Source organism: Oculina patagonica, chromosome 3 (genome assembly GCF_052425735.1).
Source record: "Oculina patagonica isolate OP01 chromosome 3, crgOcupat, whole genome shotgun sequence".
Taxonomy (NCBI): domain Eukaryota; kingdom Metazoa; phylum Cnidaria; class Anthozoa; order Scleractinia; family Oculinidae; genus Oculina; species Oculina patagonica.
In genome coordinates this window covers 14,360,117-14,383,534 of record NC_135760.1, presented here as the reverse complement: position 1 = coordinate 14,383,534, position 23,418 = coordinate 14,360,117, and the positions used below count along the sequence as shown (strand labels likewise).

The following is a 23,418-nucleotide window of genomic DNA, read 5'->3' as shown; positions in this document are numbered from 1 at the left end:
TAGTTTCTGCCACACCAAGTCACCTGAGTGGACCTTGTACTTTACACAAAATCGAGGCAATTTTCCAATTGGGCGATCTTTTTATCCAAATCAAACTCTGCCAATATCTTGACGGGTAGCAAAATTAATGGCTTGGTTCCTAAGGGACTGTGCATAACTGCACGTAGAGAACTTCTTTCTGAATATATTTACAAAATGAAGTCCTTAACACTGTCAAAGACTGAAAGAGAACTATTCTTGTTATATTGTGCTTTGTATCGCTACACACACACACACCCCTAGTCACACCACCAGCGTTACCCTAGTACCCGCCCCCCACCGTGTCACCCCAGTGGACCTTGTACTTTACACAAAAACGAGGCAATTTCAAGTCGGACGATCTTTTCACCTAAATCAGCCTCTCTTGTCGAAAAAAGCTGGGGTTAAACGCAAGTTTCCTCCTCCACAGAACTCTGCAACTGTCCGTAAGTAACGAAGAAAAGTTAGGATTTGTCTAAATGGTCTGTTTATGTTTCCTTCATCTTTGATTTTGCTGCGGCATCTTTGTTTTCAACGTGTTACAGACTGTCACGTGTCATACAAGCTCGAATTTATTCTTTACTTTTTATCTCCAAAATCAAAACAGTCCACCCACTGAGAAACCCTCCACGTTCATGTTGGAAAACTGAACAAGTTTTGATTTTTACTACGTGAATAAATTCAAGCTAGCGCACTAAAACTAATTGGAAGTCAGTGAGCTGTACATGACAAGTCACGACATAATAATAATAATTTAAGTGTCTAGTCTTCTAGCTAGCCTTAAGCTTACTAATCGGGGACACTACGATTGTTGAGTTGTATATAAATTTCATGTAAGCTTACTTGCCAAAGGTAGTGCTTTTAGGGACCATTCTATGTTTTTAGAAAGGAATGATCACGAATTTTTCTTCCTCTTGTCATTCTTGCAGCTTTTTAGCTTTGCATGGTAGTTTGTTTGATTTTGCCGTGTCATCCCTGGGATATTAACTTTTTGGATATTGATTGCCCAACCCCTTGTTCAAATATTAAAGTTATCATGACTTATAAGTTCCGGTTTTCAGTATTGCACCTTTACAACAACACATACGTAGAGGATAATACATGGTTGCACAAAGATATGAAATTTATCTTGGAGTGTTCAAATCGATATCTCACGAATGACACAGCGAATGAGGGAGATATCGATTTGAACACAGGAAGAAGATAAATTTCATATCTCAAAGCAACCATGTATCATTCTGTTTATTATATAAACCTACTATGTTTTTAACATTTTCCAAAGATTTCGGAAGATTTTCAAAATGTTGTTTAAGAAGTACAGACCTCCTGACCCCACCTCCCCCCTCCTCCCCCCAAAAAAGTGACACTGAATTTTCTAGTATTTGATTTTAATTTAAACGTTTCTTTCTCACTTTAAAGTTCCACTTTAAAATCCACCTTATTGAAGGCAATTTGAGATGTTTCTGATGAAAATGTATCCAAGATTTAAGAACTGACAATATAATTACATACAAAAGGCATGTAACTTGCTGACATTTTCTTTGTTACACTATCGCTGTACTTACACAATAACTGCACTAATTTGTACTAAAATTGTGTTCATAATATTGTTATTTCCCCATAGTTTCCAAGAAAAGAAACAATGAGGTGTCCTAAAGGTGAGCTAATAGAGTTTAAACACATTTTGATATTTTTTTAATGATGGATTGCCAGGAAATTAAATAAATATTACTGAGAGAAAAAACTTTCATTGATAGCTATTTTACTACTTTTGTTATAATGTTTTGTTATAGGTTTTTATTATCGTTTTGTAGTTATTAATTAACTTGGTCTGGCAAACAGTAGCCTGTTCCAGGCTCCCGGTTTGTGGGGAAAGAGCGAAAAAGCGGGCGAGCGCAGAAAAGACGAGCGCTCGCTCGCCCCGCTTTTTCGCTCTTTCCCCACAAACCGAGAGCCTGGAACAGGCCAGGCAAACAGCCAAAAAGTCATGTATTTTTTTTTTCTAGAAATTCCTGAAATTGTTTTAAACTTTGTTATAATATTTTAATTTCTTACCTTTATCACCAGGAATTGAAATCACTGGTGAAGTTAAGCCTGAGTATGCTCAGATTCTGTCCTATGAAGCTTTGGAGTTTTTAGCCGATCTGCATCGGAGTTTTAACTACCAGAGGAAGAAGCTGCTCAAAAAACGGGTAGAATTTCAAGAAGCAATCAATAGTGGCCAGCCAATCAGATACCCCGAAGCACATCATGAGAAAGAGTGGAAGGTTGCAGCGGTTCCTCATGACTTGCAGATGCGACACGTTGAGATCACTGGGCCAACGGATCGTAAGATGGTTATCAATGCTTTGAACAGTGGCGCCGACATGTACATGGCTGATTTTGAAGATTCACTCACTCCCTCTTGGAAGAATATTGTTGAGGGACAAATCAACTTGTTAGACGCAAACAAGAAGACGATTAGTTTCACTAATGCTGATGGTAGGTGCAAGCATAGTTACTAACTATGGTGCAAGTCCGTATTCAGAAGACACAGTAGATTGGCCCCTGCTATTTGAAGGGTGGGCAATGGTTGGATAAATCACTACCTTCATTTTTTATTGACACTATCTTGATTTTTTCAGTGGCCTGTTGCATTATCCACACTTTTAACAGCCTGGGCGTGGAAAATATTGTGTTTACTGCTTCTAAAAAGCTTTTTAAAAAGTGAAATCTGGGCCACAATAAATTGCATTAACATTAGTTAAATTTCATCTCAAAGCAGAACATTTTTCTTTTTTTGTGACATAGACTTTAAATGTTCAGATCAACCATTAATAAATAAATAAATAGATAAAATGGAAAATTTGCAGTGACATATGTACACAGAGTTGCTCTTCATCCACTGTTTTCAGTTCAAATTAGAATTTGTTATAAGTAAAGTGTTGGTTTTTGTGGAGGGAGGGAATCCAGAGAATGTAGAGAAAAACCAACAATAGCATTTAATCTAATGCATGCTACATGAGCCCTTGTATATATTAAATTCAATTATTAAATCATTAGGATCAGAGCGTCGTTTGAAGGACAAGACAGCATGTCTGTTAGTTCGTGTACGTGGCTTGCATCTTGATGAGAAACATATCCTGTGTGATGGAGAACCCATGAGTGGAGCGCTGGTAGACTTTGGACTGTACTTTTTTCACAATGTCCATATAAGGCTTGCCAGTGGTTCTGCTCCTTACTATTACCTTCCTAAAATGGAAACTCACCAGGAAACAAGGCTGTGGAATGATGTGTTTAAATCAGCACAGGATTACATGAAAGTACCTCAAGGTAAGTTTCTTTTATTAGCTGGTTGTGCTTATTCAAGAGATCAAGCAAGCTCATGGGAAGGGACGGGGGGGGGGGGGGAATGTTTCCTGTGACTTTTATTTGCAAGCATTGCAAAATGATCTGAAGAGGGAGTTAGTTTCGTTGTAGATTGAAGTTACTTGAAATATAACAATACTTACAGGACATGTTAAGTGAAATGGCAACTTGGATAAAGTGAAGTAAAATTATAAAGAAGCGTTCTCAAGTTGAATTCTCGGAAAAAAGATTTTCCGAGTTCCCCCAATGGGAGTCGAACCCATCTTGGAAGGTCATGGGTTCAACTCCCGTTGGGGGAACTCGGAAAATCTTTTTTCCGAGAATTCAACTTGAGAACGCTTCTTCATTTACTTCACTTACAGGACAGTTGGTATGTTACCAATACCAGTACCATTTTGCAAACCAAGGTGGCATCCCCTATATTAAAGCCTGTTGGTTTCCTAAGAGGTCTCCTCTCCCTACTTACCATAGTAACTGTTGTAAAATTTATGTCATTTCAAAAGTGGCAAATAAATAATGATGGTGATGATGATGATGATGATGATGATGATGATGATGATGATGATGAGTAGTTTACTCTTTGGTGTAACCCTTTTTGCTATAGATTTTTAAAATATTTAAAGCCTAGGCATGCTAACAGGTAGGCAATTCATAACATAATAAATTACTGTACTTGTTTTATTTTTTTAGGAACCATCCGTGCTACTGTTATGGTGGAAACCCTGCTTGCAGGAGTTAACTTGGAAGAAATGCTCTACGAGATAAGGGAGCACTGCTGTGGAATGAATGCAGGAAGATGGGATTACATATTTTCAGCAATTAAAAGATTCTCAAGAAAATCTGATTGTGTTTTACCAGATCGTAAGCAGGTATTGTATGGAATGGTCATATCAAGTTGTGCCATTTACAATGTCCGAGAGTGGCATGACTACAAACATGCATATAGTGCTGGTTAAGTTATATTAAGATAACAAGGCTTATTTTATAGATAATAAAAATGCACGCTTAAGTTCTGCACCACTCCGCAACCTTTACTTTTTGCTTTCTTCTGGCTTTTCCAAAAGAGATTTCAATGACGGCGCATAATATTTTTACAAAATTTAGCCTAGGGTAAATTTTTCATGTTGTGTGTTTGGAATCTGTATCAATCTTCCTTATTTGTAACCATTTTTGGGGTTATTATTTGTTGGGGTTTATTATCAGCTTTATCAATGTTACTCTACCTTAAGTTAGTGAACTATTTTTTCTTTTGAATTAATCATTTATTATATTATGGAAACAATATGCGAATTCTATTTCTTTTCCTTTGGCAGGTATCAATGATGGTACCGTTCATGCGATCTTACACAGAACGCCTTATCCAAGTATGCCATCAACATGGTGCTCATGCAATGGGCGGAATGGCTGCTTTTATTCCAAGTCGAAAAGACGAGAATGTTAATAAGATGGCTTTTGAAAAGGTTCGTCAAGACAAAGAGCGAGAGGTGGCTGATGGATTTGACGGCACTTGGGTGGCACACCCTGACCTTGTACCTTTTGCAAAGGAGATCTTCGTGAAGGTATGAAATGTTCAGATTTTTAAAATTTATTAATAAAAAATTCCCCTCGCCAATTTTTTTTTGAAGACACTAGTACGTACCCACCAAGTTGCTGTGAGTCACATGCGTGAGATTTTTATCCTGAAAGTGAAGATGGCCTGACAATATTATTTCTGATGATGTCAAAGATTTCCCAAGACTTCAAAACATTTCTGATGATCTGAAGTCATATTCCGACCTGTGATTTGTTTTAATCAGCCAAAGACAACAATGTTTCCCTCACAATAAAAGATTTTTTTTTCTCAAATATTTGGATCAAGTTGGCATATTTATCAAATGAAGATAAGTTAGCGCAGGCAAACACTGAACCATTTAGAATGGGTCTGTAGGTCCACATATTTATTAACCACCTTTTGGTCTTGTTATTGTAGGGTATGCAGGGAGCTTGTCATCAAAAACATCGTCTGCGTGAGGAAGTGAACGTCAAGGTAGAAGAAATCCTTTCAGTTTCAGTACCAGGAGGTACCATCACAGAGGATGGAGTGCGAGTCAACATCAGCGTGGCACTTCAGTATATGAACAGCTGGCTGTTGGTAATGTTTTAAGATGACCATTTCTTTTGTTTACAGTAGTTCATTTTCACCTACCAGTGACAGCTTTTTTCCAACCTGTGAATCAGGATAGGCCAATATCTGATACCAAATATTTGAGTGGAAAAACAGCCAAGGGAAATCTGGGGGCAAAAGGGTCTACTGACAAAGCTAGAGAGAATGACCTTTTTGCCTAAACTGATTTTTGTGCTATGCATTGTATATTGCATTTCCGATTACTGTATCTGTTGTCAACTGGAAGAGCCATCGGGAAAACTACAATAGGCTAGTCGCATAAATTCAAAGAGGTGCAAAAGAGATGATTGTGACAAAGTTTTTATGACAGGGGCAGAACCTGGATTTTTAAATGGAAGGGGGTGTGGCTGATACCAAGGGGCTACCAAAAATTATATGATCATCATCAAAAGTCTCTTCACTTTACAGTCAAAATACTCAGCGTGTGCCGCCTAGAATCCGGACTAGTTTTGATTAACGGCGAACGGATTGCATTATTTGTTTCAAACATTCAAATTTAATTTAAATACTGTAGGTCATCCAACCATAAACACATGAACCTGTCAAAAATTAACCAATCAAATTGGTTAATTTTTGACAGGTTCACGTGTTCACATGTTCTCGGTTGGATGCTCTACAATATTTAAAATTATATTTGAATATCTGAAACGAAAAATGCAATCCGTTCGCTGAGTATTGATTCTAGGCGGCACACGCTGAGTATTGACTGTAACACACCAGTATGTTAGTCAATTCCTGACCTTTGTCATATTTCTCTTCCCTCTAACAGGGTGTTGGAGCAGCAGCTATTAACAACTTGATGGAAGATGCAGCCACAGCTGAAATTTCACGAGCTCAGCTGTGGCAGTGGCTGCGCCATGGTGTGCAGCTTGAGGATGGTCGTCCATTCACTTCTGAGCTGTACAAGACAATGCACAAAGCAGAGCTTGATAAACTAGGAGGAGCAAACAAAGCTCGGTTTGGACAGGCTTCACAACTTTTAGATAAGTTGGTTCTGTCTGAGGAGTTTGAAGAGTTTCTTACACTTCCAGCATATGAGTTGCTGGATAACCCCTCAGCTAAGCTGTAAAGGATTGTTCCCTAGTGCATGCCTCAAGGCAATGTACCATGCAAGCTCCACTTCTCTGTATTGGGTTTATGGTCTAAAAATAGTATGAAGAAATTACCCAGTGTTTCCCTATTGTCCTCAGGGCAAGAGATGTGTTAAAAAGATTAGCTGAACTGCAAACATGCCACGTAAAATACTTCTATTGATGTACAACAGTCATGTAAAAAATGTTGCTAATTTTGGGCCCTCTAAATGAACATTGTTACAACAAGAAACATAATACAAATAACAGCTAGGTAATGAATTACACATGTAATTAAGTTGAAGGGCAGTACACTGTTTATCTGCCAGCAGTGAATTATTGATTGAAATAAAACAAACAAAGGTGACAGAACATTGTCTGGATATTGCTGCTTCTTAAAACTTCCCAAAAAGTACTGTCCCCTCCCTCAGGTTTCATCTGCAACATGCAGTATTGACATTAGATTTTATCAAGTGCTCAAGTATATGTATCTACTTGTACAACACACACACGACCATCCGGTCATCAAGCATGGCAGCGCTATGAAAGCTATAATTGAATTATTATTACTTGTTACACTGTTGAGTAGATATACATCATCACTAGACAATGCTGAAAAAATTTGGGACTGAAAAAAACAAATGACTTAGAAATTAAAAAGTAACGTAGTAAAGGAAAAAAAATCAAATAAAAAAAGTAGTGACTCATGGAATGTTTAGGCCATACCAATTAATCAATTTTATTCATTGCACAAAAAAAGTTTAAATATTTAAGTACCGGTACTCCTCTGCACAAAGAACATGTTCTATGAACATGAACTTGATCTTGCTAACTTTTGATCGCAAGTAGGGCATAAAAAGCACTCTGCAACAAAATCACCACCGTATATTTTATTAAATTCACCACAGATTTCAATTTCAATATATTTTAAATAACTTGCAAAAACTTAACTTCATTAACTACTTAACAACAATGCAAATAGCTGTTCAGTTTGAACTCCCAATTAGTATTTACATATTAAAATAATTTACATTTTCACCCAAATAATTTGCACAATTACCCATAAAATAAACATTTAAATCTATGTACAAAATTAGGTCTTGTGTACCCAATGGGAAATTATGCAAGGATTGAGTCAACCATCATTGTGTTATTCTTACTGCTCTCAGCTGATTAATTTAACCAGTTAGAATTTCCAAATAGATCATAATTATTTTAGTTTAAAATACTTAGTACATTATTTTTTACAAAAAACTGTTATCATTATGATTAGGTGCTTTACAATATTTACAGCACTAAAAAACTATTGGAAAAATAAATTATTAATAATTAGTCTGTTATTTTTTACACTAGGCTACAAAATGTATGCTCTTGCAATACATCATAAATTATCATAAGTTAGTTTTGGTACATAACACATTTAAACAAAAAACCTAACACTAACTAAACGTTAAGGAATAATTTGAAATGCTGGTAAAAGTTCTAAAATATTTTAGAAAAAAAAGCAGATTTGAGGAAAGAGAGGGGTTGGGGTGAATACCTACTAGACTACATTCAAATTCAAAGTTAGCTGCTGTGATATTTTAGGTAATTTTTTTTTTTCCTTTTTTTATCTCTTCTTCTTTTTTTTTTTTTTTTTTTTTTTTTTTTTTTTTTTTTTTATTTTTTTAAAAACAACAAGGAGGTTTTTTTCACCAAAAAAATTCTTTTTTATTGGTAAAACCTCTTTTCAATTCAAAACGAAACATTTAATAAAGACAAGGGAAAAGAAAAACAGAAAAAAAAACGCCTCATGGCACTTCGAATTTGGGTACGGTAATTCAAAGTAGTGAAATACCCATGTTTGTAAATTACCAACAAAAAGAGGATCTTCTGCTGCAAATTTGGTTAGGTTTTCAGCAGAATTCTTTGGTCGCATTAAAGAAATAAAAATAATTTAATTGGAACTTTACAACCAACAATCATATTTTGTTATCAGTACTGATAAATGTCTCCTTCATAAGTTCAGGTTCTTCCAATTTAACAAATACAATGTCATCATCTGTTCCATAACTGTGCCTCGCTGTTTCAAACATATCAAACTTTGCACAGCAAAGACCTTCATTGAATGAAGGATTCTTGTAATAAACACATCGTTTGTCAGCGTCAAATCCACACAGCACTATATAATGACCACAGTAATCATCCCCATTTGATGGACATATACAGTTGGTAAACATCCGCAGTTTAATTGGAGAAAAGACTTCACACCAGTTGCAGATCAACGCATTTGAATTGACCAGTACTATGGCAACATAGCCCTTTGATAATCTTGAAATGATCTCCTCTAATGAAACACTCCTGAAAGAAATGAAAACAACAGATAAGCTCACATGACCTTTTTCTAAGGTTAAACACTTGAGAAGGCTTCAAATTCCTCAAGTTAAATAAACCGCTCTATTCAATCTTTTGAGATGAACATGCTAGAAACTGAATAAAATAGTGTGCAAAAACAGAGTGCAAAAACCATACCCTTTACAAACCAAAATTGTCAAATTCTTTACCCCATATTTTAGACCAAAGTACCCCCAAAACATTTTAAAAATCTGTTTTTGGGATGACACAAATTTATTGGAGACATAAGTTTAGCGCCGTATAAAGAGAAAAATCTAAATTATCCTGAATTTGCTTTCAGGCATGTAATGTTTCATTCCAGGGGGGGGGGAAGAAACGAGGTCTGGGACCGAGTAGCGATGCTCTCACAACTTGCAAAGCGATCAATTCACGATGTAGTCAGCGGTTTTTGGACGATGATGCAACAGGCAATCTTTTCCCGCGAAATGGAAGCTGCTGTCGTGGAATCACTTATTATAAAGGGGTTCAATTCTCTTAACTAAAAATCTAAAAGCAGCGTGTTTAAATCCGAAAATTTCGTCATCGTTGCAGAATTTTGTGATGCCGTGCTACTTTTCAGTGCTGAAATGCAAATGTTTGACATGTTTGTACCACGATTTTCAACTGGCCCACATGGGGATTGTAAATGAAGTAAAACAAAGAAAGACCAAGTCAACAAACAACCTCAAACAATAGAGCAAGAACAATAGCTCCGACCAGCGCGGGAATATTCGATCGACACGTTTTCATTACCATTCCCGTGATGGTTTTATTTCATAACAAACACCACATATTGACACCAAGAACCTTTCCGGAGAAATTTTCGCTGCTTTAAAGACAAAACTTAGAAATTCTTTTTTATTACTACATATATAAAAAAATCGAACTCTCTCACTGGTCCCATGTTGTTTTTGTTTTGGCAAGTTCACAAAGAAAGGAGCTGCTCATGCGCCTTAGAGACATCCGCTGACTACCGCCCCGATGATTGCTTTGCAAGTTGTGAGAGCATCGCTCAGATTTCATATAAGAGAATGTATGGGAAGTTGCTTCCCCCCCCCCCTGGTTTCATTCTGTTAAAGCTAATCCTTGATCAAACTATCAATTGAAAATACAACAACAATTTAGTAAGACCACCGTGTCCTCACCACCCTTGAAGCTGAATCATGTGAATAGGCAAACCCCTTAGATTTTTTCTCAATTTATCTTGTATTGACCCTTGCCACTTTATTTCGATGGATATGCGCCGGGTATATACGTATAAGGGGTATCAAATGGTCTTTGCGAGCATGCGAGCACAGCGTTTTTCTTTGCGAGCGAGCATTGACAAGCCTTGCGAGCAACGAGCACTTTTCAAAAACCTACCTTCACTAAAAACCGAGCATGCGAGCACTTGTAAAATTGTGCGAGCAAGAGCAAACGAGCACCCACTAAAATTTGGCGAGCATTTGCGAGCATTGCGAGCACTGCGACATTTTGAGGGACCATTCATGACTAGCCTGCGTAACTTGCGGGATTCGAGTGCGAGTGCTTGCTTTGAGAGGGAACTACCGCCAGCTACGCAGGCTAATTCATGACCCCTCGTAATAATGCATGTAGTTTGTTTAACACTGAGGTCAATGACTGATAATGTACATAAGCCACAACACGTCCATCGGCCTGCACTCAGTCACGTAGTTTTATTTTCCCTCCAGATTGAAAAATTTTGGACAAGCATAAGCCCGTTCATAGTCAAAAACTGAATAGCTGACTGAAAATAATTCAGGATTGAGATTTTGTAACCTCTTACGAAGAACCCAACGTAAATATATACTGTAGTAAAAAATAAAAATATGTACACGTCAAAAGACGTCAAACCGGTCAATGAAAAATTACGCTGCAGTTTTTGCTTTGTCACGCGAAGAAATCTTACGTTCGAGAGCTGACTGTGTAAAACTCTGTAAAAAAAAATTAAGTATAGCAACATTGTATTCACCCAATGACAAGAACTTACCGATTCTCGACTTTCAGTCCTAAAGTTGGTGCGAGTGTAAACAAGCGATTCACTCTAGTTTCGTCAAGACTGAACGTCCCTTCGTAAAACGCATTTTGTCCATAGCTCGGATCTACGCCCAGAGTTTTTGTACAGAAAACGTAGTCTGCTTTATATTCCGTTAATATGCTGGCAATGTCTATGGTCCAAACGCTGGTTCCAAAATTCTTCCCAGCACAAATTTCTTCGTATTCGGCGTTGTCGAACTTGTTCCCTAGAAGTTTCTGAAGCACCATTAGGGAACATGCCAATCCGCAGTCCCACTCTGTTTTCTGTCTTACATGAGGCAATTCGATCTGTAGACGAAACATTTGAAGAAAATAAACGTTTCTTCCATATATCCCGTTGAATCGACCCTTTGTATAGTTTTCCGGCTTCTATGAGAGAGGTGTTACTGTAGTAGTCGAGGTTGTACCAAAACACACTTAATCCGGAAGAGCGGGAAGTGAGCGAGTTCGTCCGGTTTTGAACTTGTTGTTTACAAACAAAATATTGCCTAACCCCCACCCCCAGCGTATGGGCGTCCACAGCTTGCTTTGACACAAATGTCACGCAATTATTGGAGTGACTGAAAAGGATATCTTAAAAAAATAAAAATAAAAAAAAGATGAAACCTCATTTTTATACACAGTGCACATTTTTTAAATAGCAAAAAAGTATAGAAATAATAATGAGCTTATTGAAAAGTGAACAAAATATGATGACAAATTTGTGAGGTGGTATTTTACTGTAAAATTTCAGGAATTCTCGTGTTGGCTGACTTAATTTCTAATACTTTAAACCTATTTCCTTTTTGTTATAAAGCTGATTCTTTCTAAGAGTGTAGTGCCGAACAGCTTTCAGATGATGCATATAATTTTTTATGTGAAGAGTGGTGACTAATACTCTATTTAATTAACAAATCTAGCAAGGGTAGGGTTTAACAATCCCACATATTCTGGGGCGACTCAAAATAGTTAAGCATAGTTAGCAAAGTTCCTGCTACAGTATAATAGAAACTTTTATATGTAGATGTCCAAATATACAAGTTGATTGCATATTATATACCTTGAGCTTTTTCCCTTTCATCTTTCGTTTATTGGCCATGTTGATCTTGCACCACCCTGGCATTTAAGAGTTTCGATTTTCGGCGTCCACACTTTTCTGCTTTTAAATGTTAGCAGTGTTCTTCAATTAAGATATATTTGTGCATTTTATCACCATGCAACTGACTTAGTATGATCATTTCGGGTGTTTAGACAAAGTTGTTTCAATCTTCGTTGATATTTTTGCCTATCTGCTACAAGGCTCGGCCACTAAGCTGGAGAACCGATATTCACTCCCAATCCTCCTCGGACGGTAACGTTTCCAAACGTCGCTTTGGAAAAACGAGGTTGTCGATGTTTGTTGGAAAGCCTTCTAGAATCCAATCCATCTACGCTTTTTGAGAGCTTTATCTTGACTGCAAGTTAGTTGTAAAGAAGAACGGATATTTATACTAACCAAAAATGTCGATAGGTGTGCCTATAAAGATTCTACACGAGGCCGAAGGACATATTGTCACGCTAGAAACTATGACTGGCGAAGTATACAGAGGAAAGCTCGTCGAAGCCGAGGACAACATGAATTGTCAAATGTCAAACATCACGGTTACCGCAAGAGATGGCAGAGTTTCACAGCTGGAACAAGTGTTTATTCGTGGTAGCAAGATTCGCTTTCTGATTCTTCCAGACATGTTGAAAAATGCTCCAATGTTCAAGAAAATGACACAGAAGGGTTCTGGAGGCAGTGGAGCAGCGGGAAGAGGCAAATCTGCTATTTTAAGAGCACAAGGTATAGTAGAGCCTCTCTAACAGTAATAGCTCTCTGTGTTATTCATTGCTACAAAGGGCTACGAATGACAGGAGTCAGGGACTGTCAGTGGTAAAGTAGAACTACAACAATATAGTTTTAGAGGTTATGGTAAGCAAAGTTTTTTAAAAAGTGCTTATGCTCTTAAATTAGACGGCCTCTTTTGGGGGGAACCCCTTCACTAGCTGAAAATGGTGGTTAAAAAGCAACCATTTGAGTTAGGAACATAAGCACTTTTTGAAAACTTTGTTTATAATGACTACAATCTAAAGTGCTACATAGCAACAAACTATTTGGTGTTAATAGTTACCGGTCCTTTTGCCAACGAGTGGTTTCACCAATGGGCAGTTCCCAGACGTAGTCACATTGCTAACGCTTGAAGAATGAAAAATGTTCAGTGCTTTTACCTTCTAGTAGGGGAGCTGGGATAGCGCCAGTGGTGAGAGCGCTCGCTTCTCACCAGTGTGGCCAGGGTTCGATTCCTGGACCCGGCGTCATATGTGGATTGAGTTTGTTGTTGGTTCTCGTCCCTGCTCCAAGGGTTTTTCTCCGGGTTTTTCGGTTTTCTCCCTCTAGAAAAATCAACACTTCTAAATTCCAATTCGATCGGGAATCCGCGGGCCACAGGTTTGTCAGTCAAAAGACTGTGTATGTGCAACCCTAGTAAAACAGAGTTGATTTATTTATTTAGTGTCAGTAATACTGACGTTTGAGTCTGGTAGACTTATTTGCAATATGCTGCAGTTAATATATCAAACTGACCATTGGCAAAACAACTAGTCAGTACCATTTTGAAACTAAAGAAGTACCATGAGCACCCTTATTAATCAAGTTTAATGGCCATACTGTCAGATGTGGATCTTTTTTTCTCTGTCGATCTAAAGCCCAAGCGCAAAGCACACAGGCCAAAAATGACTGGACAAAACACGGTTCTTAACGAGTACAATCCTCTAAAACAAGAATTAAAAAAAAAAAAAAAAAAAAAAAAAAAAAAGTCCATTATATGCTTATTATATTTCTCACTCTGAAGAAAGGAAAACAAAAAAAACAACCCCCCAATTCAAGTCAAGTGTACCCAAAGTTGGGTAACCGTAAAATCAACCAATCACAACATACATACTAAAGCATACAAATTAATGTCCCTTGCATCTATGCGTGTCACCGAAACATGATCTAATTGGGAATTAAACGTGGCATAATTGGTTGTAAAACATTTGACGTTCGCTGACCGTTACACAAACTTTCGCACTCAAAATGCTCACAATAACCACTGAGTATGAGCAAAACTTTTTACTAGAAGTGATTCGAGTGAACCTGCAAATGCATATTGACACAGGTCTGGATCATTTTTTCGGAAGAAGTCTATATAGCCAATCTTTCCGCCATTTCAAAACCGGAATGTGTTGATCTTTTGGCTCGAAAGTTGCCATTACGGTCTGCCAAACTTTAAATGTTTGATGATCAATCATGCCACGTTCAATATCCAATTAGATCATGTTTCGGCAGCACATGTTCACGCTCAGATGCAAGCAGCGATATGAATGATAAAATAACACATTCTTTTGATTTTTCTGTAGCTGCTGCTAGAGGAAGAGGCGGTCCACCCCGGGGTGGCAGAGGAGGAAATGTCTTCCAGAGAAGAAGATAGTTTAAACCTCGGAGGTTTAGTGAACAGAAATAGACTCAAATCCATAGTTCAATACTGTACTCTACATCAAACCACATGTGTAAATAAGACTTTTGTAAAGCAAGTGGCATAAAAAGCTTCTCTGAGACATGAAACAACACTGATTACTTGGAACACTTTTTGGTGTTTCTTTAGCTTCTTTGTTTTATTACTAGTGAGTATAATGTGTTATTAGTTTTACCACAAATCTGTTTTGTACAGGGTATTAATGTAATTAACTTTTTTATTCCTTACATTTTGTAGTTCTATACTCTTTTTTCTATGCTACTTTTGAATTTAGTCTTTTGTTACAACTTTTGTCTTTATCAAGCTTCTGACAGTATTTGAATGTTGGGTCAGGTAGCTGCACCTTGTCGAGTTTTGACCCATGACCCCTCTCTTATGAGTGTCAAATGGAAAATTCGAGACTTTGCAAGACAGTGAGACTGATATTTTTCATGCAAGCCCAAGATCCTTTTAGCCTTGAAAAGGAAATTAAGACTGTGAGAATGTGTCCCAGAAAAATTCAAAAAATTCAAGACGAGAACCCTGAAATTTGGCTAAAATTCTGCAAGACCTGCATTTTTGAAGGACCATTTGTCAGCCCTTCTCTTCTCCAAAACACTGTTTTAGATCGACTAGTGTAAGAAGAATGTAGCCATTTGGGCTTGAGACTGCAGGAAAAAAGTAAAACTTTCATTTAAGATACCGGTATGTTTGATTTTATGTGTTTTTATTAAAAAAAAATAGGTACCGTTTTACAATTTACAGCATAAGTGTTACTTCTCTTTGAACTCAGTATCTCACTGAAAAAGATTCTTAACTGTGCATTTTCTACCCTTCCTTCCATTCCTATATTTGCTTGTCATGTTTAAAAATTTAGTGAATTGCAAAGACAAATATTAAACCCTTGTTGGCAGGAAGTGTACAAAACATCCCATTTCCGGCTTGCTCGTTTTCGCAACGAATTTTGCGTTAAAAAAAATGATTAGGCTTGGGAGCAGAGTTTTTGCGTGAGAAAGATTTGAGATGCACAAAAGAATCAAACACTATAGACATGGTATGGTGATTTGAAACAGCGCAATCAAGCAAAGATTAATGGTCAGAACATGTACTCCAAAATACAGTTAGGCCCCAACTCTACAGTAGAGGCCTTGTAATCAGAAGAAATTGCTTTTAGCAGCCTATGGGTTAACATTTGGATCATATTGGCTGTTCAAAGCTGGATTAACTTCCAATAAATAAATAAAAATAATAATCCAGTAAAAATTTGGATGCCAACTGAAAGAAATAAAAGCAGGGTTAACTTTTAGTCATTGGCTAGCGTCAATTGGCTTTCCACTCCTCTTTTTAAATGAATTTCACTTGTGCACTAAACTCAAAAATCAAGAAGTGACCCAAATATAAAATGAAAACTTCGCGGAAGCGGGCACTGGATCTCGGCTCAAGCCACCACAGTCCCACATTTTCAACCTCCCATAAGCGGACACCTGTTTAAGTAGTCCTGTTGCAATTACGACTCTTCAACAGAAAGGAAGTTTGATGGAGAACAAATGTCGAGCTTGATGTCGGAAGACTCCGTTGAGTGTATAAAAAGGGGTAAAGATGAAAATCATACGTTCGTCGATCATTAGTGAAATCAAAGTTTTCTCCCTTTGGAGATGAAACGGCTGCCGCCCCCCTTACTGTCACGTGATCCAAAAGAGCGACTCACACTGGACTGGGTCGACCAGGAGGAATGGGGGTATATCAATATACCTGAAAAGCATGTACCCAGTATACCCAAAATGTCTCCTCAAAATCATGCGAAATACTAAAATTTGAAACTGAAAAACACAGTATACTTTATACCCATAAAAGGCCCAATTTTAGCGTAAATACTGAATACCCAATTTAAATTCACCCTGTACTGATACTGTAAACCTAAAACCCTGGCCGACCCTGTCTGGAGAACCTACCCTCCCTAAGATTTTAATAAACCTTACTCCGTTCGTTTCTATCATTCCTGTTTTTTTTTTTTTACTTTCTTTAAAAAGTGATTGTAACAAACCTAAACAATGTGAAAATGATACAATTCAAAAAATACAAATAGCAGCTTGTGTAGCTGACGTGAGGCGATGCGCAGGCTGGGAAATGAGCTAAGCACCCGAACTAACTGCTGAGCAAAATTGTAGAAGGCTCTGCTTTGCTGTTCAATGCAACATGTAGTTACAAAGGAATGTAATTAAACTCGTGCGTCTCAATCCTGACGTCTTGTCAATAAGATACAGACATGAAAGTGCTAAAAGTCATAAAGTTAATAAAGGAGACGGACTAATGCGGAAAAGCTATCTACTGACGCCTTTTGTTAAAACAACCTCAACTCTTGAAAACTTTCTTTTGAAGACTTTCTTTTCAAAGATCGGTTGTTACATGTTTGAAAACAAATTGATTACGTCAAACCGTTCAAACATAACACTTTCAGACATTTGACCGTAATTTAAATATTCAAAAAAACTTATTCGTTTACTTTTCAACGATTAAAGCGACAGGATCTTGGACGAGCTATAACCTCGCCTTTACAGTTCTGTCTTGCGAAAATCTCTTACCTTTAGAAATACATGAAATTTACTCCGCAGGGATGGCCTGAGAATTATTGTATAGCTCCTGGCTTGTTTTCAGCATTTAGGTAAGTTTTTGTTTGTTTTAAAAGATTTTAAAGTGTCGACGAGCTTAACTCGCTGGCTCATCATGTGTTTTAGTATTTGTGTAAACCTTTTTAATTTTAACGTTTGAAGACTGAATGTGTCAGGCAAAAGTCGACGCAAAGTTGTTTTTTGGATTCATTGTAGCTCCTACAAAATAAACAGGCTCAGCTGCAGTACATTTGTTCGATTTGTTCGGTATGAGTCAGACACTCCTAAATGTTTTACATTTTAAGCGAGATGTTTGTTAATCAAATTGCTTATCGTAACGTTCGTTCGTAACATCAGCCGTTCTACTAAAAAGTTGTATAAACAACTCTCAGTCTACAGTACAGAAAAAGTGAGTTTGTTCTAAGTTTGTCTTGTGTTAGCACGATGTGTCACTTCACTGGCTGGATTGAAATGCAACGTTTGTGTCTTCGAAATATTTAACGTTTATTACCATAATATCATATTTGTATCAAGGTTGCAATGATGGGAAAAAAAAAACAGGCATAAAGTCGCAAACTTGGCACAAGAAAAAAGTTCTCAGAGTTCCTGTAATGAAATTACGATTTTCTTTTATAGGAAGTTTGTATAACATTAAATACTGGTTAACTAGGCATAGGTTAGTTACCAAGGTTAACTAGGCATAGGTTAATTACCAAGGAAAAAGTTCGTGAGAGTTCCGGTAACAAAATCACGATTTCCTTTTACAGGAAGTAAGCACAATATTAAATACTGGTTGGTTCATAGGTTGTTTGGAATAGCCAGGATTTGTGAAAATATCTTTTCGGTTTTGAGAGACTTTTACAACAGCAACTGTTCATAACTGCTGCATATCTCTGTTTAATCGTTCAACAGTGTTCACTATCGAGGTGACCACCAGGAGGGTCTGAATGGGAATACCTCGATAACACTAAACACTTAATTTTTTGGCTCTGTAACATGAAACAGTAAAATTTTAGGCATTTTAACACTAACAATAAAAAATTCACTGTAACAGTAAATTTTATCCAAAAAGGAACAAAAACGGCTCCAAAAAGGCCAATATTATTTTGTTCAGTATATGAAAAAGTTTTCGGTAATTTTCCGACGATTTTGGATTAGTTCGGAAGATTTACGAAGACTACCGAGTATTCCCAAAGACTGCCAAAGATTTCCGAAGACCCCCGAAGATGTCCGAGGAGAAATCCGAAAATTTTCTCTAAGTTCAAGAGTGATTTTATTCGAGTTTTGAAGAGCAGATAAGAATTTACAATGCTAAAATTTTTCACTATAAACCCTCAAAACACTTAACAGTATTTTCTCCAGAAACAGTAAACATTAAAAAATTGGCCAATTTAACAGCAAACACGAAAAAATATGGGCAAATAACACTTAACACTAAACCCCATTCAGACCCTCCACCAGGTCTCCTTCTGGCACGCGACTACTATATAAACACTACCCGGGGGGGGGGGGGGGGGGAGACTGCCACATGAAAAGGGGTGGGTTTGCTCGTCGTCTCGCTTCTAGAGGTCGCCTTTATTCTATAGTTTCTGCCTGCCGGCAAAACGATAGTAGTTTTGTTGGTGCCTTTTCTTCAAATCTGGAGTGGATTACGGCATTGCGTCCCGTATTTGTTGCTATTGTTGTAAATGGATTTGCTGTTGTCGTGTTGAGTTAACCAACTTAGGAAGAGGAGAATGAGTTGGGCTCTATAGGGAAAATGTGATTTTTGCAATATTTGAAAGAGGTGCTTGGGTGCTGTCATTTTGATTATTCGTGGAAACCAACCGGAAGTTTTGTTCGTCAGTTACAAAAGAGATGCTATCGCCCAACGTGGGGCTCGAACCCACGACCCTGAGATTAAGAGTCTCATGCTCTACCGACTGAGCTAGCCGGGCGCGTTGTTACAATTGCTGGAACAGCAATGGCACTTAAATATATCTCCGATCCATTTCAGGCACTGTCTCAGTGTGGAACTGATCGGAAAAGCGTCAAAAACCTTTTATTAAAGGCTACGGTTTTCTACCGCTGACACACTCTAACTAGATGCTATTTGTAAAAATACGATACCAGATAGGTCCAGAAAACCTACGTAAAAAAATAACATTTTGGCTTTAAATTTCATGATGAAGTAGACTTCTGATTTTATTGACCAACCTCGTTGCCAGGGTCTACTCCGCTATCAAGATGCACGACGAGACCGCTATTTTAAAAACTCCTCGCCGAGAATACCTGGGGATAAGGTTGTTTATTGACAGCAATGGTCAGCAATGCTATGCAATATTCGCAAAGCCCAAGTTAGGCGAGTATATCGAGGTTCGTTAAATCGAGGTTCCTCTGTATTGTACATTTTTACATGGAATCTTCATCAAAATCTTGCTGCAGTGTAAAAAACTGCTTAGCAACGTTAAGGAAAATTTTGCATTGTACCAACATCAACAAAAAACAGTTTATCGGTTAAAAACGCGCTTTTTGACACAATTCAGCAGTGAAAGGATTAAACGAGCCTCATAAAAGAAAAGTAGCTTGTGGAAAAAAGTAGGTAAATGCGCCCAACGTGGGGCTCGAACCCACGACCCTGAGATTAAGAGTCTCATGCTCTACCGACTGAGCTAGCCGGGCAAGTACTGTATATTAATCTGTTTATAGCAACGTCTTATCGTTGCCTTGTGAAAAGAGTCGAGTTCGTCAATATTCGGCCCGGCTCCCGATAACAAAAAAGCGAGACAACTAAGAGCTAGCAAAAATGAGTTCCATTTGAATTTGATCCGGCATCAGATGTTGGCTCGCCTTCGTAACCGATAAGATTAGCTCAAAGAACCAGGAGACAAGAACTCGAAGCGCCGCAGACCCGATGCGACGCTTATTCGAGGAATTCCGTACTCTTAAACAACATTGGAAATTTCTTAACATCAAAAGCGATGTTCTTCAATTCAAAATGATTATATTTGTTGTGAAGGCCCTGAGCTTTGGCGACATTACACGCCCAACTTCTCTCTTCCTTTTTCCAGTTACTTGTATAAGTAGCCTGTTCTCAGCGTTTTCTTCGTTTTTAAATTAAAGAAAAGATTTCTTTACCGCGCGTCCAACTTTTTAATAAACGCCGCCCTCGAATAAGCGTTGCATTTGAAACGCGAAAAAATTTAATAAGCGCTGCGTTCCACAACAGACCAACATAAGAGTCTTATCCGTGATATTACGTCATTTGTTTTAGTCGAAACACCCCATGCGCAAATGTGTGCCGCGCGCGTCGCTTCTGTCATCACCGACGCTAAAAAAAAAGAAAAATTGTCCTGCTAGTACTTATGGTTCTGGAAAAGTCCTTACATGTAATGTCCTGGAAATGTACTTAATTTTTAACATAGGAAGCGGAAAGTATTTCTCTAAGAGTCATTCACACAAATAAAAGATCATTTGAAGGTGAGAATGCGAGTGTGTTGTGATTGTCCAGTCACTAATTGAGGGGCAAAATATCGTATAATGTTTTTTGAAAATAAATAGCATAATTTCCACCCTAGAACGTTTAATCTATTAAACTTGTGCCAAATCATTGAAGCGCATCTGAATATATTTACCGTCTTATTGTTTGACGTTCTTTGAGAAACCGTGTTTGCGAGTTTAAACAAAAGCTTTGTTACTGTACTTTCAAATACATGTAGACGCACTGTACTGCCGAAAATTGTCTTTCAAAATCGCGAGTTGAGATTCTTTCAGTTTATACTATGAATGGTTGTCCTTCAACGAAAAAATAACAGAATATACAGTACCCCAAAGCGATATAGAGGTATTCGCACAAGTGAGAGGTTTTGGAATTTTTTGATGTGTGGGTTACTTTACGCTTGAAGAAAAGGGAACACAGCACATTTTTAAAGGTATGAGAAGATTTGTTTAATCAGGACAGAAAAAAATCGACATGATCAGCTTATTTTAGGCCCAATTGTAATCTACGAGTTAAAAGCGCTTGTTTTAATTTGTTTGTCGCTTTTTACTCTTTAACTGAAATAAGTACATCTAAGAACTTAAATTCTAATAAACATGGAAACATATCAAACTCGTTCGGACCGTTCGAAAGAAAGAAAGTTTTCTTAAATCTGTAAAAAACGAATATAAGATGAGCTGCTGCGAGGTTTGAATGTGAATTTTTCACTCCGATAATAACCCTTGGGAAAAGCATATTTTGATGGTCTTTGTATTCAGAAGCGAAACTCGAACCGTAAACTGAAAGCTAATTGAGTGTTAATTAAAAGAGCAATGTCACAATATTTTTACCATTTCTTCTGATTACTTTCAAATTCAAGGAAACCTAAAAAAAATAGCTTTCTGGTGTACACCGGAGTAATAACACCGGAGTAATAAGAAAACCAAAATAATTGAAAACGGTTTCGACTGACGAAGATTAAGACGGATTAGAAACGCCAAACTTGAAAAAGTTTGCCAATTTTTCCATTTTGTGTTGTCCTTTGACGTAGCTACAAGGTAAAGTGTGTTCATAACATGCATTAAAAGTATCTGAAGCCTCTTGTATCACAAGGTCAAAATTGTAAGGCTTTTTCATGAATTAAGTATAGTCGATTCCAGTCTTTAGAATGGATACGACCAGCCACAGGCGAGGCGATTGTATGCATTGATCTGAAACTTTGCGCCAAAGAAACCGAACAAACAATTGTAATGAAAACCATTTCTTTATTCCATAAAATTGCAAGTTAATTCATCCTTGATGAAGTAATCTTACTTGTCTGATCTCATCCTGAACCTCGAGAGTTTATAATGGTTCTAAACATTTTTAATCCGTGTGCCTTAAACTTGTCTTGAAAAGCTCTTTGTTTCGATTCGCCTACCTTATTATAGGAAATTAACGCGTCATGAAATTAACGCGAATTTCAAAAATTCGCGTTAATTTAAGTCGCGTTAATTTTTGTTAACGTTAATTTCCGCACCGTTAATTAAGTGGAACGTTAATTTCCATGACCTTAATTTCCATTATTTAGCCCCAATTTTTCGTTACAGTCCAGACGTTCTTGACTCAAAGAAAAAATCATTATAATTTATTTTATCAGGGTGGACATCTGCCGCTATCACTGATACTGCGAAGAACGCTCGAAGTGGGAAAAGTACCACGAACATTGTTTTCGTTTAAGATTATACGCCAACAAGTGTTGAAATAAACTTGTTCCTGTTGTGTACGTCGCGTTAATTTCCTTCATTTTGAAATGTTACCCCCTCTCTCGCGTTAATTTTCTTTATTAGGAAGTAATTTTCCCTTCAATTCGCGTTAATTTAAGTCGCGTTAATTTCCAATACCTTAATTAACACAAGCGTTAATTTCCTATAATAAGGTAATTGTTTAACACTTAGAGTACATAATGGAAATCAAATACAAAAAACTTGTAAAACTGCTCAGACTACACATGTTGCTAGAACGTAAAAAAGGTTGCTCCAAATATGAAAACCTGCCGAGTATTTTTGGGACAGTCTAAGGCCCAACCCCAACACCCCCTCCCCCCCCCCCCCGGAGCGGAGCCCCTCCTCGCGTTCCAAAACGCTCCGCCGCCTCTGCATTATAAGCACATTAAAAATACAATTCTTTCCTAGTTTCTTTCCAGTTTAGGGGGACGGCTGTACACAGGTTGACCCAAATGGAGCGAGTTTATAATTTATTCCGCACAAAAGCTCTTGCTAAATCTCATTCAGTACAGTCAGCTTTGAATTGTGCACCATTCCATGGTCAACAACAAAAACAACAAACTTTACTCGACAAACATGTTTTGTGGTTAAGCACATATCAGATTGATCCAGAAAGAGTAAGTTCTTGAAGAAAAAGAAAGGAGAAAAACGTCTTTTGCAATACCACGCGGAATACAGTTTTAAAAATTAAGTAGCCATTTTCTTTGCATGCTCAGCTCTGCAAAACTTTGACACATGACTTAACTTTTATCTGGAATTCTGCTGCACAGCCATAGTGTCCTGCTCTAACCAAAAGGAGTAAATTAAAAAAATATATATTTGCGCCCAACCTGGGGCTCGAACCCACGACCCTGAGATTAAGAGTCTCATGCTCTACCGACTGAGCTAGCCGGGCACGGTCTGTTTCGTACATAGCCACTGTAAAGTTAACTGCCGGTGATGGCTTTTAAATTTCTTTCGTTTATATTTTTAAGTCTCGGAGAGCAGGCATATTCAAACCCACTATGGCTAGAATACCCGGGACTACTTGAATACCTTGTTCAACTCTTTCCTCCCTGTGAAATAACTGTTATTTAATTTTG

General features: G+C 37.6%; 4 protein-coding genes and 3 non-coding genes across 9 annotated transcripts in view; 3 read left to right on the top strand and 4 right to left on the bottom strand.

Moving 5' to 3' along the window:
• The first annotated feature begins 327 nt into the window (after window positions 1–327).
• LOC144646809 (malate synthase-like) lies at window positions 328–6,972 on the top strand. Its single transcript, XM_078506496.1, has 8 exons — window positions 328–464; window positions 1,643–1,676; window positions 2,086–2,499; window positions 3,061–3,330; window positions 4,057–4,235; window positions 4,680–4,925; window positions 5,336–5,497; window positions 6,300–6,972. Exons 2-8 carry the CDS (start codon window positions 1,661–1,663, stop codon window positions 6,597–6,599), a joined length of 1,587 nt encoding a protein of 528 aa, XP_078362622.1. The 5' UTR covers window positions 328–464; window positions 1,643–1,660; the 3' UTR covers window positions 6,600–6,972.
• A 1,445-nt stretch (window positions 6,973–8,417) lies between these two features.
• On the bottom strand, window positions 8,418–12,270 carry LOC144646811 (protein GUCD1-like). The gene is made up of 3 exons (XM_078506500.1): window positions 12,050–12,270; window positions 10,964–11,298; window positions 8,418–8,940 (listed from the first exon to the last, which is right to left on the bottom strand). Exons 1-3 carry the CDS (start codon window positions 12,110–12,112, stop codon window positions 8,562–8,564), a joined length of 777 nt encoding a protein of 258 aa, XP_078362626.1. The 5' UTR covers window positions 12,113–12,270; the 3' UTR covers window positions 8,418–8,561.
• A 76-nt stretch (window positions 12,271–12,346) lies between these two features.
• LOC144646808 (small nuclear ribonucleoprotein Sm D3-like) lies at window positions 12,347–14,754 on the top strand. Its single transcript, XM_078506495.1, has 2 exons — window positions 12,347–12,814; window positions 14,410–14,754. The coding sequence occupies exons 1-2, from the start codon at window positions 12,490–12,492 to the stop codon at window positions 14,478–14,480; spliced, it is 396 nt and encodes a 131-aa protein (XP_078362621.1). The 5' UTR covers window positions 12,347–12,489; the 3' UTR covers window positions 14,481–14,754.
• Window positions 14,755–16,862: 2,108 nt separating this feature from the next.
• The window catches only part of LOC144646820 (uncharacterized), a 19,432-nt gene continuing 12,876 nt past the window's right edge, over window positions 16,863–23,418 (top strand). For 2 of the 3 annotated variants that reach the window (XR_013569481.1, XM_078506509.1), the window contains exon 1: window positions 16,863–17,166. Coding sequence is in view for 1 of the 3 variants with exons in the window: in XM_078506509.1 (XP_078362635.1) it covers window positions 17,099–17,166 (68 nt within the window). In the remaining 2 variants the exon portion in view is untranslated. The remainder of the gene's footprint in view (window positions 17,167–23,418) is intronic. The other variant, XM_078506510.1, reaches the window with a different exon arrangement.
• Window positions 18,978–19,050, bottom strand: Trnak-cuu (transfer RNA lysine (anticodon CUU)). The gene has a single exon. It is a non-coding gene; the product is annotated as a tRNA-Lys (tRNA).
• Trnak-cuu (transfer RNA lysine (anticodon CUU)) lies at window positions 19,702–19,774 on the bottom strand. The gene has a single exon. It is a non-coding gene; the product is annotated as a tRNA-Lys (tRNA).
• Window positions 23,159–23,231, bottom strand: Trnak-cuu (transfer RNA lysine (anticodon CUU)). The gene has a single exon. It is a non-coding gene; the product is annotated as a tRNA-Lys (tRNA).